A 14,798-nucleotide genomic window follows, 5' to 3' on the forward strand; every position below is an offset into this window, starting at 1 on the left:
TGGAAAGATATGGTGAGTGCGATCCATTGCATGCCAAGGTATATCATCTTATGAAAGAATCAGTGATTAGGTGAAGAATCAGTGACAGAATAAAGTATATATCATTACTCGCCTACTGAAAGCTCGTAGCTACATTTTATTAAATATATTATAGGCATGGTTTGAATAGTAGAGATACAAGAATTTTGTTCCATAAGAAGTCCCTCTCAGCTATAGTTCTTTTCCTAAAGTCACACATCACAGTCACGACATCACAATGTCGGCACATTAATTTTTTTATGTTCAAGGTATACGAGCTCCATGCATTTGATACTTTCTTGAATTGTTTAAATTTCATAAATGCATGAAAAACAAATAGAGTTTATCTCCCTAAGGGATTCTGAAAAATTTCTAGAGATGGCTTATTTTAGAAACTTACGGTACACAAAAAATTAGGCTTGTTTATGGTATTGTGTTAAAATGCATATTCTCTATAAAGCCAAATGGTTGTCTCTCGATCAAACTGTGAAGTAAAAAAGTTTACCTTTTTGGAGGGTCTTATCACTAATAAATATCGTATGTATCTTTACGAAACGTTTGAAAAAGGTCTTAATCCCTTAAAAAAAATCGAGCAGTGGATAAAACAGTAATGAGATAGCTTATAATGAAATCGTAATGTATTGGTGGATTTGAAATTGAATTGGCAAAATGCTGCAGTTACGGGAAAAGAAGTGAAACTTTAGGCATTCCTATTCTCTTTTCTGTTAAAGAACCCCCTCCGCCCCGCCACCTCCTTAATTTTTTATTAAAGTTTTTGGATGGTCTTTTTGCTCAGAAACCTTGAAAGTTTAATAACTATGCTTCTGGGGTTGACATTACCTCCACCCAGGAGCAATGGTCGCTTATAGTCTAAACCACCCATTGTTCACAGATAGGTTTTAGAGAAAAAGAGGGCAATGTTTGGTCTTGGTTGTCTGATCAGCTAGGAGCTCTTAGAGACCGTGTCGTTCACTAGACCAACATTCCTAAAGTTTGCCAAATATTATATTTCAAATAAATCTTTACACTGCCCTGGTTTTCTTTTTGGTGGTGAATAGCTGATTTTTAAGAAAAACGGCGGCTCGCCATTGATTTATCTCCTGTGGCATGCCGCTGGCAGACGCTGATTTTTCTCCAGTGGCGTAGTGCCGGCTGGCACCGACTTTTCTTATTTCGAAGGAGTTTCAAAGACGAGAGTGACGTCTCATTCAACTCCGATTAAACAGAGGAATCTATTAAAACCCTTTGGTATTCCGAGGGCACGTACTACACAATGACATACGTAAATTCTAAGAAAATGTGATACAAGCAACAACATTCAAAGATCTGTAGGATAAAGATGTTTTTTTTCGCTTTTTAATCTCTTTTTTATGCAATAAATGGTAGCCTTCGCTTCCCTTCGTTTCTGTGTTTTCATGATACCTGTTGTTGTACTCAATGAGGCTACTACCACCAACGACTCAGTGCAGCACCAAGCCGCCTGAAGCCAACACAGCTACTCACGCTCCTCTTCCATCCCAATGTATTCAAAGCCTCCTTTTTCCGCCTTCCCCAGAATATCTTATCTCCCTTGAATATTCTCTTGTGACATCCTCCCAACCCATCCGTGGACGACCTGCTTTTCGTTTGGCCCTAGACAGGCCGACAAGGACAATCTTTAGCAATCCGTCATCTGCAGAACGTGTCCTAGCCATTTCATCTTTTCTCTCATTACAGCCCTAAAAAGCGGGATCGAACTAAAGTTTTCGTATACCTTACCATTTGAAATACGGTCAGTCAGTCTGGTACTCAAAGCACTCCGTATGCAATTTATTTGGACGATATCTAGCATCATGATTTTTCACACTTGGCAATGCTCCTCTATCAACAAGAGTCGAAATCCTGCACAGACAATGCCAAGCCTACTACCTCCAGCTCATATGTTCATGCCTACAAACACTCTGCTACTACAGGAGTGGGGGGGGGGTAAACCATAATAGATAAATTAGCTAAGAAGTGGTTTTCCCTGCCATAAAACCCCTAAAACAAGCAGAAGAAGCTAGGGATTGAGTTTGTTTGGAGGAAAAGGAAGGAAAATAACATACAACATTGTCTTACAAATACCTTATGGCATTTAAATTTGACCCAATTTGGAGGCTCTAACTAGGATAAAATTTGAACAAAAGAAGTACAATGCATGCAAAAGTTTCCCTGTATTCTATTTCTATTCTAGCAGGCAGGGGATTCGCAACGGAGGGGAACGGCAGTACCCGTAACTTTTTGAGATTCAGCACTAATTGGACCAAAAGTCTAAAATTATACTAAATATGAGAAAAGAATGGAGTAGTTTCAACAGAATCTCAGAAAGTTCGAGATTTCAATCCGATTTTGATACCAATTCTAAGATCGGGAAGATAATGCACAAAATTCTATAGTATAATTTGTATTCTGCAATGGAAATCTCGCAGTGATATGTCTGGTTATTAAATATACTGAAAGCTGAATAAAAATCTAAACTTGTTCTGCAAATATGAAAAAAAGAAGATTTTTTTACTTTCACACAAGATTTTAGGCTTATTTCTCTCTTTTTTCCGAAATCCTAGAGAATTTTCTAGAATTGGTTTGGTAAAATGCAAAATTCCTTAACTTTTTGCTGTTGTAGTTGCACCAAATCGCCCAGTTTAAACTAAAAAACTAAAATCTGCTTCTGATCTAAAATAAATTATTTACTTACCGAATTTACTACTTTGTATTAGTTTGTCTTATTTTATTTTTCAGCCTTTTTTCGCCAAAGTTGAACAGTGAGCAATAAAATGAAGTAAGAAAAATATATTTCTTGATTGCAAGAATTCAAGAACATAATTTTAACTCTCTGTTTTTTACATGTAGTCCTCCCAGTTTTCAGTATGCAATATTTGAAACAAATCAAAACTATTGTAAGTTTTTCAATGTTATCATGAATCCAAGTAGTTCAATTTTTTGTTAATACATGGTACTGCAAGGTCGTTTGATGAAAGAAGGAAAAGTTTACGAAAAAGGTTACTGTATTCCTTCAAATTCGAATATTTTGCTGCTTTGCGGCATACTAAGTAACTTGAAAGACGGAAACTGATAATCCTTAAACTCAAGATAGAAGTTTAAAAGAAAATGGAAGCTTTATAATAAAATACGCTGGAAACTAATGCACAGGGATGGTATAACCAAGGGAATGATAAGTTATGGCTCATGACTCGAGATAAATCTTAAAAGTGAATAATCTTAAGTAATGTATGAAAACAAAATAATATCTGTAAAGAAAAATTTCTTTAAAACAAATTATCAAAGTATGCTGTAAAAAAAACTAAGAGGACTGCTGCAAGTGAGAGAATAAGCTCTTTCAGAAAATCTAATGAAAGTTCTGATGGCCTAGATCCCCCTGTCCTCCCTTAAGTATGCCACTGCCTACTCTGTCTGTAAGAACTTATTCCTATTTTCTGGTTGGAAATCAATATCGATAGATTTTTACAAAGTTATTTAGCACGCTAGCTTCTTTAGCACACCGAAATAAACAAATCACTGCAAAAACACAAGACTAAATACAGACAGACTGGCGGCAAACCACCGTGCCGATAATACCAGCGGCACGACTCCAAAAATTTTTCTTCGTTTCGGTGTGTCTTTCATCAGCCGCTGATAAATCGGCGCGGTGTCCGGGTCTGGATGCGTACCTGATGGAAATGAGAGGCGTACCTGTAAAAACTAAAAGGTCGCTGTATCATGAAAGGACAAATTGACCCAAAACGTCGCAGATATTTGTTGCTAAGCTTTTGGAAAATTTCACTGTTTTTCCCGAATTTTGACCTGATTTGCCCCTATATGAGGGGGTGAATCGGGTCAAAACTCGGCAAATTTTCGCTACTGAACTTTTGAAAAATTTCTCTGTTTTCCCCAAATTTTGACCTGATTTGCCCCTTCATAATGAGGTAAATCGGGTTAAAACCTCCCAAATACTCATAGCTTGCTAAAAAAAAAAATTCCATGAATTCTACATACTTTTTCAAAGTTTTCCGACTCAAAGTAACTTTTAGCCCTGTCATAAAATTCCATTTTTAAGGTCAAAGAATTAGAACAAGGTTCCTATTCATCTCAAAACATGGAGTTCTATCATCAGGCAGAAACATTTCAAATGAGCTATCACTCCCCACAATTTGGAGAAGGAACTCAATTAGCTCAGAGCAGAGGAAATGTTCATAAAAAAAAAAATATGAAGTACCGTACAATTTAAATTGTTAGTCAAACTTTGGCAGATCAAAACTGTCACTTCTTACTTATGCTTAGAAGTCAAGTGAGAGTTTGACCAAACAATGGTTTAAAAGCCAAAAAGATTATGCCTCAGCAAAGGAATATCGAGGACTTTTATTCGGGGAAAGAAAAGACTTTAAAACGGATAAAAAATTTGTTTTTGTGATTTTGTTACGTTTTCTGAGCCAGATTAAATTTTATGGGGTTATTTTCTCAGCTCCTCAGACAAAAATCCTGAATCTGCTCTTGCCTGCTGCACATGACTTATGAAAGTTGAAAATTGTTAGTTTAATAAGGGTAGTAAAGGGAAGCTAAATGTTATGAAAGGAAAATATCCCCTTTCAGCTGTTTGTTCTCCAATTGCTTTTGACTTGTAGTAAAAGGAATAGAACTCTCAATTTATGATCGAATGATCATCCTTCGAAGTTTCTACGACCACAAAGTGGAGATCACTATGAGGAAAGGGCAGTCCTCTTCCTATACGGAATAAACTTTTCTCATTTTAGGACCTAATGTTATTCTTTACATACATAAGATTTCTTATGGAGTTGCCCCCTCCTCAAGATCTCTGTAAATTCCACCCCTCCTAAGGGAGTTGCCCCTCCTAAAGATATCTGTAAATTTCCCATGGACAATTCCGCTTAACTTTCCCCAGGGATGATTCACCCAGTGGAAATTCCCCAAAATAGGAAATTAACCCGGAAACTGTCTGTATACTTCCCAATAACAAATGCTATGCATCAGCAGTGGGCCAACTTCATGGCTTACAAGCCATTCTCCGGGGTTGTGAGGAGTAATGTTTTCCCCAAAGGCATAGTTAATGGATATTTTTTTCTTCAGTCAACGTTAATCGTATAGGAGGGATACAGCCCCTTCCTTATCTCCATCTCAAGGTCACAGAAACTTTGTAAGTGGAAAGCTATTGGAGACCAGCCATACACAGGGAGTATTTTTCGGGGGGGAGGGGTAAACGTCAGTTTCCACCAATTTTGTACTTTCTCTTTGATTACTAAATTTTACGTCTGCTCAATTTTGCGTCTTTTAAGAGATTATCAGTTGACACAGTGCCCAAATGATTTTGACTTGGAAGACAATTTGCTTGTGTCTCGTAAAAGTGAGAGTGATTGGAGTGGCTAGTGGTGTCAGAGGTGAGTAGAGTTCGTCCGAAATGATATAGACTTTGTCTGCTGACCACGTGCCTCTGGATGTGGGGTTTCCCCTAACTGAACACTCCGATCAGGGTGGCTGGAACCTTTTGCAGTGGGTGGAGCCTACCCCAGGAATCTCACTATGTAGCTTAATCTCGCTCTAATCAGATTCCAGGTGTAAGTTTGGTTGGGCTAGCAACCCTCCATCAGAAAATAAGTGTTACGAATAGTGACAAACCAGCCTTGGGTCCAGACCTTCTTTTAAGATCTCTACCATCACGCGTCAATGGACATTCTGCTTACGACATCAGAAAGACTGACAAACTAAATCTTCTGGGCCAATGTGGGTTTCGAATAGCCACCTGGGATGTTTTGACTCAGAATGCACCTGCACTAAAGAAACTAGTTTCTAAGGAGCTTTCCAATAATAAATGGCGATTACACGTCTCACAGAAACCTGTCTTACCGGAAGTCGAGAAGAACAAATAGGCAATGATTACTCGTTGCTCTGGTCTGGAGGGAGCATGAGAAAGAACGGCGTTGGCCTCGCGCTAAATAGCCTCGTAAGAAAGGCATTACTCTTGAACAAAGCCGTATCAGACAGACTAATGAAGGCCTACGTGGAAAGGTACGTGGAACCTTCTTAACGCAAATACGTGCTTCAGCACAAAATATTCACCAGTACACGTGGCATGGCAATGACGGCTGCTAAAAAAAAATAATCAACCCCGTCATTGTTTTTAAACGTAGGAGGTCATCATTGAAAAACTGCAGGACTTACAGATTAGCAGAGCTTGGGAATGCAGATCACAGGCTTGTGTGCGCTGAAGATCAGCTTCGCCTCCAAGCACAACGACTGGAAAGAAGGCCAGTCGCTGTAGCTATTGGAAAACTTAAGGCCAAAAGCCAAATACTCGCCTGAAGTACAGCATTGAGGTATCCAATCGCTTTGAGCTCCTTAGAGCACTTAGTACCAGCGAAGGTACCTGGAAGTATTTTAAATCACAGACTAGCGAAGCAGCACAACTGGTGCTTGGCAAGAGACATTTTCCAAAGAAATCGTGGCTAAGTAATGAAACACTGCAGGTCATAGAGCAAAGACGAAGGACAAAACTCCTTGGGGACTGGCCACGTATCAAAGGCTTAATGGGGTGCAAAACAGACTCATTCGCCGGGACTGAGCTCAGGTCGTTGCAAGGAAAGCTGATGAAATTGTACTAGCTGCAAAAAAGAAAGACATGGGTAGCCTGTTCAAACATTTCAGAGGTCTAAGAGAATATAAAACTCCAACTTTAGGACCTGTCCTATCCAGGTATGGGACACTTCTTTCCGACGAAGGTTCCTGTCTTGAGTAGTTGAAGGACGACTTGTGCTCACTCCTAGATAATGACAGCCTGTCTGTCCTACCAAATGTTAGTCTTACCCAGTCTAGCAGTCAGAGAAATGAAACAGATGCTCCCCCAGACGGGGCTTCAGCCCCTTAGAAATCGATAATGCAGTTACAAGGCTCAAGAATAATAAAGCTGCTGGTATCTGTGGCTTAAACTCCAAACTGCTGAAATATGTAGGCCCTAAAATGCCTCTGTTGCTCCATACTCTGTTTTACATAGTCTGGAAAACTGAAATAATGCTCGAAGATTGGAGAAAAGGTGTCATTATCTCGTTATGAAAGGGGAAAGGCTCTACAAGTGACTGCTCAAATTACCGTGGAATGACTCTGCTCTCAGTTGTCTCAATGGTCATGCTGAATCGATTTCGGAATGTCATTCATTTTATTTATAGCATATCGCAAAAAAACTGGACAGATTGCTCAGAAAAAGACAGAGTAAAAATCAAGAAAAGACAAAAAAGAGACAACAGAAATAAAAACACACTTTGATAACTACAAACAAGGGACAAACAGAAATGACCAAAGATGGGAAGACTTCTGGCATTCGGTAGAGAAATCACAAATACGCTTCTCAATAACCCTAGCTGGTTAAAAGAGATGAACTTGGTTTCTCTTGTCACAATTAAGGAAAGACCAAACAGGAGCAAGGGCAAGTAAGTGAGGAACTGTAAATTGAACTTCAAATTTCATTTTACAATTTAAAATAGGCAAAATAAAGATAACTTGATGTATAAAGAGGGGGAAGATCAGATCACTAGACTTTGGAAGTTTGTTTCAGTTTTGGATTGCTCGAGTAAAATTAATTTTACTGTCCAAAGCGCATTCAATAAAGCATAAAAATTTAGATTATGTTAATTAAAATCAACTATATTGAACGTGGGGTAAAATAACAGGTTTCAGTGAACGGTATTGACCTCAGTCAATTCAATATATGCAATTGGAATAAACACACACACACACACACACAAAAAAAAATTGGCTTCTCTAGTACGGATATGCATAACTTACCAAGACTTGTCCAAGTCTGTAATTATTAAAAGAAGAGGAAGAAATAATTTAAAAGTTCATAAAAAAAATCAAAAGTCGCAAATGGAATGGAAAATTTTACAGTAACTTTAGTTAGAAGTGAAAGTAGGCGTTTTGGTTTCACTGTCATTGGAGGGAAAGGGTCAGACATTCCTGCAGTTATTTGTGATGTAGTTGAAGGAGCTCCAGCCTTTAACTGTAAAGAGGTAGGCTTGTTTTGTCCCAGCAAAAGTAATTGTTCTTGCTATTCTTAGGCTAGGAACTCATGGTAATGGCCATGGAGTCCCCTTTTTGGACAAACACTAAAAGAAAAGAGTAGTACCGTAAGATTGACTCTAATTCCCCAAACAACACTGAATAGGGTAAGGTGTCCAGTATCCTAGGTCTAGTTAAACAACTTGGCTAATCACTTTTTTTCTAGAGTCAAATCACCATAAAATATCTTATTCTACCATGAGATTTGTCAATTTTATTTTAATAAGCATGCAATTTTGCTTAAATATTTTATTAGGCGTACCAATTCTACCTATAGGCGATAAAACTAGGCCTAGGAATTTTAGATAGACTGATTGTTGGCCTCCTCTGAAGGAAACATGCTAAACAAATAAAAGTAATGGTAAATTTATAGCAAACAGTAGGCTATTACTGGCTTTGTATAAACTGAAAGTCTATGAAAGCCTGAAAGTTTCATTTTCTTTATCTAACCCCTTTCCAAGATTGCAAAAGCTACTTGCCTAGAATTTTACAATAAAATGTTTCATTGATTTAGTTTTTTTATAAATTCAGATTATGTATAGGACACCAGGGGGGAATGTGCATTGTAAGAACAACAACCATAATATTTGGACATCAGCTTGTGTGTCTATGAGATAACAAAATCCATGATATTACTTTGGTAAAATTATAGCAAACAGTATTACTGGCTTTCATATAAAGTGAATATACCACTTGATGCCTTTTTTTATGCTCTTTACAAATATAATAATTACTTCTACCAGAAATTCAGATTTAAGCACTTTTTGACCTCTTAAAAATGACCTAAGTATGGTGTATAAAAAAGGCTAAGAAAATTGGTCTCAAACCTTAAATACCTTATAACATTGATCTCAAACTTACTGTTTCATTATAAATCAATTTTTTTAATGTTATATAATCCACAAGCACTGATTTTCCAATATTAATTTGGATAAATTAATTTTTCCAGTGTTATGATATTTTCTTCTTCCTTGACATCAAATTTTAAATAAAAGCATGCATTTCTGGTAAAAAATTTGAAAGCTGGCTATTATGAATTCCAGTTATACTGGTTGCTATAAATTTAACTATATCAAATACAGCAATGGTTAGTTTACATATTTAATATATGCTATGCTTTACCCCCACCCCCCTGATGTGCAAATATATAGCCCAAATTTGTTTCTAAACTATTACAAATTTACAATTTCAAATATCCTATTATTTTGTAAAAAAACAACCAAAAATGCATGCTTTAATTGAAATTTTGGCGACAAGGAAGAAGAAAATGCCATAACATTGATAAAATTTATTTATCCAATTTAATTGTGGAAAATCAGTGCTTGTGGATAATACAACATTAAAAAATGTTTATAATGAAACAATAAGTTTGAGTCCAATGTTATAAAGTTTGAGACCAATTTTTTAAACTAAACTAAACATTTACCTGAAGTTCCCACCTTCACTCCTTTTCCCTCTAGAGAGCACTGACCTGTATATGTATATGTCTGATGACCTGTATAAATCTCTGGGTTATAAAGGTAAAACTTGCCTCAATGCAATAGGCTACAAGAAAAATATTTTCAGCTTCAGAACTTTGCTCAATCCTAATTTATGAGGTTTCAAAGACCTGCAAATAGGCTACATTTCCTAAATTAAAAAAAAAACAACAGCATTGTTATGGCTTAAAATTCTACTTGAAAAACAGGAATTGCATTTTAAAACTAAAATCAGAGAGAGAGAGAGAGAAATTGAACATTAAAGTATAATATTATGTTGTCAAAATTCCAATTCTGCTTACTTTCTCCTGTCAAGTAGCCAAATTTCTAAGACTTAGAAATCATAAGAGGGTTAAGACAGCAGCTTGGTAATACCTTCCCAGAGTATATTTTTGGCCCTGGATTCATTACTGAAAGTTCTATATTTCTAATCTAACCCCTTTCCAAGATAGCAACAAGTAGTTTGTCTAGAATTTTACCATTCTTATTTTATAGTATGCAACATGTTTCTACTTATTGGATTATCATGTTTCTTTCATTGTCACCTACTTTTTTAATTATTTAAAATAACAGTTTTGTAAATAGTCTGTTAGAAACAATCCCAGGTTAAAGTAGATTGCATCAGTTTAAGACTACAGAAAACTCATTTTCAACAAAGAACCATTGATATCTGACAACATCCAATTAACACAAGAATATATTATTAGGATTGTATTAAGGACTGTCAGGTAGGTAGGGTGTATTTTCAGGAAAGTAGCCATGATGCAGTACTTAGAAATATGATAAAATAAGGAACCTAATGGTACTGCTTTTATCTGTTTGGGATAAAATCTTAGCTGTGCTGCTTCTTGCTATCTTGCAGGGTAGTTGTGCTAGGTGACTGAAACTTCTAGGAATGAATCCAGGGCACTAAAATATATCCAAAAATTACATCATCAAGTTATGTTATGTCATCATCACTATGTCTGGTCTTCCTATTTCACATGCTTTGAAGATTGCATAGTTGACAGGTAGGCTATAAACTTATTCAAAATTTGTTAAAAAATATTTTGCTCTAATTTTTGGTTGAGTTCCTTTCTCATTGAATCTAGTTCCTAAGAATGCAATTTCCATTATGCCATCAGATTTTAAACCATGTCAAGGCCTTTTTCCTAAATTTAAGAAATTGAAAGCCTTCTAAATAAGGATTAAGGAAAGATATAGCCTTAGCCTGAAAATCACTGTCATAACACAAAGATTGCAAGAGGTCATCAAAGGTTGTTATTCTTTAAAGGGGAAGGGGTGAGGAGAGTTTACTCCACCTAGTTATACTACTTTCCAAGATCAACAAAAGTATACTCTGGAATTTTGCTGTCAATTGTAAGTAGGCATAGTCTAGTCATGGTCATCAACCAATCTGCCAAACTATCTACATTGTATCCAAGACTATGAGCCTGCTGTCTGTGTTTATGAGAGCTATGTTTTGATTGAAATGTTAGTCTATGATTGGGCACTGTCTGAGTACTGGGGGCATTACCTTTTAATAGTTGTTGCTACAACAGTGTGCCATCTCTAAGTCAGTAGAAATACCTACTGTCAAAAACAATATATGTAATAACAATCTAGGAGACTGGCTCTTCTGAAGGAAATCTTATTGGCTCATAAAGAAACAAGAGTAGTATCATTCAATTTCCAAGTTGATGCTCTTTTCAAATGTAATATTCCCTGCTCAGTCTATGTCTTGATAGTTCCAGATATAGCTCTATGCTATATACAAAAGTAAAACAAAACATTGTTAATGACTATTTAAACACTGTTAATGAAATTCAGACTTTATAATAATGAATAATATTTCTATTCCTTGGATTTTTGTGTTTTCTTTCATTTTTATACACATTTTAAAGCCATTTGTAAATATTATGTTTATCTGACTCATCCAATGTTTTTTTTTAGTAATGTGTGAATTGTGTTTGTAATTAAACAAAATGTATACCCAGTATCAAAGACATGCAACACACCAAAAAAAGAAATTATTATTATTATTTATTGACAGTCCATCTTCATACAAAAAATAAAAAAAAAAATGACAGAACACTGCAAAGAGAAAAAAAAAAGAAGTAAAATATTACCAAACAACAATGGCAATGTAACTAGAGTTTAAGAAATCAACTCCAAGCATGTCTTGAAATCTTTTGTTTGTGTTTTTTTTCATAAGTTTAGCAATAACTATAGCAGGATCTGCTATGCACAGACTATTAATGAGCTTTGAATTGCATGTACAAATTTGATATCTCAGTAGGTATTTTGTGAAACAGAAGAAAGTGGAACAGATCTTGAATTTATCAGCATTATTAGGAATCTTCTAGAAGGATGCATATAAAGGATGTGGGGGAAAGCTGTAGTGCGGTGTGCTTTAACAATACCCATGGCCCTATCTAGGCTGAACTTGAGTGGCTCTGCAGGGCATTGCCTTTAAATTGGGTATCTAAGGGTAGTTGTTCCCATCAAACGATCTTTTCAAATACAACAACCATTGCCATCACAATTGCATCCCAGCCTCCCTCCTCATAGACATATACATATAGTGCTAATATAGTCCCCAAATGGGACCAGATATAGTGCTAGGCTATATAAAAAAGCTTACAGATTCTTTGTATATCATCCCACATGAAGACTATTATTAAGAAGAAATACTACAGTAACAACAGAGGAGCACCATATATTATCTGTCCAGCACTATTCTTATGCATAATCACCATGAAAGTCACGCTATGTTTAATCTTCATGTAGGATTTCCTTTTTTTCAAATAGATTTTGTTTGGTATTATGAACCAACTGTGCAATAAATAGTAATTTCAAACCTGCAAAGTCAGTGAACTTGCATCTAGGGTATCAAGAGATTGTGCATGAAACATTTCAAAAATGGGTATTAAGTTTGAACTTCCATGGTAGGTTCCTGAGTATTTTCTTCTTGATGCAACCCTGAAATATGGCACTCACATTTTGACAACCTGGATGCACATGGCTTCTCTTGATTTGGTTCAACATATCAATCAGTTTTTCCTGACAGTTACAGTACTCTTAACTGCTCCAGAAATGTTGCAGTGTCCCCTTTTGACAACCTGGATGCACATATGTCTTCTGAATCCATTGCAAAACTCACCATTCCCTGGGAATTTCAACTGAATATCCCTAGCAGCTACTGTGATATTTTAGATATGCTTTTTTGACAACTTAGATGCATATAGTGCCACATAAGATGGATGCACATAAAGATGGATGTACATAAAAAAATGTGTTTAAAAGTGGTAGATTAAGATATGTGAATATTCAAGTATGTCTTCAGCCATATTAAAGACCATTGCTTATGTACAACAGATAGAAGCACAAAAAGCAAAAAAAAAACAAAAAACAAATGAGGGTGGTTTTATTGATACTATACATGTGTATGTGTTTACATTTATTCAAACAAGAATTTATCTTACTGTAAATTAGATTTACGTTGCCTAGATAATGGGAAGTCTTACATCAACCCTTTGTCAGCTTTGCCCACCAAGGTGTTCCTAGTGCAATGCTTTGGCCAGGGATCCAAGCATCCTTAGATTCCCCAGAGCCAGGAATGACATATAGGACATCTGCAAAACCTTGCCAGACATCACAGAGCTGAGATTCAGTCCTGACGTCTTCCCACAGTGGTTGCAGAGACATCTCCCCTCCACCCAGATATTGTTCATACAGCCATTATGAAGATGTTCATTCTGAACAGCCATTCAGTGAAGAATTAGCTGTGGCCATGCTCTTTGTCTTACTGACATTCACTTCATGTCCGACTTTTTCAGCCTTTTCATCTATGGCTTTGATGCTGTTTTGCTTCTTTGAGAAGAACAATGCCATTAGCAAAGTTCAGATCAGAGATCTGTTGGCTGCTAATTTTCACTCCTGAGCCTGAAGATTGCTGTAAAATATAGTCCATTACAATTACAAAGAGGGATGGAGATTGAGCATATCCTTGTTTGGCACCAGAAATCTTCTTGAAGAAACACATGTTCCCATTCTCTATGCACAAATAGCATTCACTAACTTCATAGATAGTCTAGGAAACTTGTGAAAAAAAGGGGTCAACCTCAGACAAATTGCTATACAAATGATTCATTCACTACCCAACCCAAAAATATGTGCTGATTTTGAATCTGATAAGTTTCTCACTCTATGTTTTTCACAAATTTGAGTTTTTATGGCGCTTGGTATTAACCAAGTGACATATAGCAATTGCAAATTCTGTCAGTCTGTTGGTCCCGGTTTTGCTACTTTAGGCACTTCCAGGTAAGCTAGGACGATGAAATTTGGCAGGCGTATCAGATACCGGACCAGATTAAATTAGAAATAGTCGTTTTCCCGATTTGACCATCTGGGGGGGGGGGGCTGTTAATTCGGAAAAAATAGAAAAATTGAAGTATTTTTAACTTACAAACGGTTGATCAGATCTTACTGAAATTTGATGTTTGGAAGGATATCGTGTCTCAGAGCTGTTATTTTAAATCCCGACCGGATCTGATGACATTAGGGGGAGAGTTGGGAGGGGGAAACCTAAAATCTTGGAAAACACTTAGAGTGGAGGGATCAGGATGAAACTTAGTGGGGAAAATAAGCACAAGTCCTAGATACATGATTGACATAACCGGAACGGATCCGCTCCCTTTGGGGTAGTTGGGGGGGGGGGGTTAATTCTTAAAAATTAGAGAAAATGAGATATTTTTAACTTACGAAGGAGTGATTGCATCTCAATGAAATTTGATATTTAGAAGGATATTGTGTCTCAAAGCTCTTATTTTAAACCCTGACCGGATCTGGTGACATTGGGGGGAGTTTGGGGTGGGGGAACCTAAAATCACGGAAAACGCTACGATTGGAGGGATCGGGATGAAACTTGGTGGGAAAAATAAGCAGAAGTCTTGGATACGGTATTTACATAATTGGAACGGATCCGCTCTATTGAGGGGGAGGATTAATTATGAAAAATTAGAAAAAATGACGTATTTTTAACTTACGAAGGAGTGTTCGGATCTTCATGAAACTTCATATTTATAAGGACCTCGTAACTCAGATCTCTTATTTTAAATATCAACGAATCCAGCGTCATTGGGGGGGGGACAGTTGGGGGGACCGGGAATCTTAGAAAGTACTTAAAGCGGAGAGATCAGGATGAAACTGGATGGGAAGAATAAAAACCTGTCTAAGATACGT

At 36.6% G+C, this 14,798-nt stretch overlaps 1 protein-coding gene across 1 annotated transcript in view; it reads left to right on the forward strand.

Moving 5' to 3' along the window:
- The first annotated feature begins 7,838 nt into the window (after positions 1 to 7,838).
- Positions 7,839 to 14,798, forward strand: part of LOC136036268 (PH and SEC7 domain-containing protein-like) — a 187,358-nt gene continuing 180,398 nt past the window's right edge. Inside the window, exon 1 of the mRNA XM_065718408.1 lies at positions 7,839 to 8,048. Coding sequence (XP_065574480.1) covers positions 7,911 to 8,048 — 138 coding nt within the window. The 5' untranslated portion in view covers positions 7,839 to 7,910. The remainder of the gene's footprint in view (positions 8,049 to 14,798) is intronic.

The sequence above is a fragment of the Artemia franciscana genome, chromosome 15 (genome assembly GCF_032884065.1).
Source record: "Artemia franciscana chromosome 15, ASM3288406v1, whole genome shotgun sequence".
Taxonomy (NCBI): domain Eukaryota; kingdom Metazoa; phylum Arthropoda; class Branchiopoda; order Anostraca; family Artemiidae; genus Artemia; species Artemia franciscana.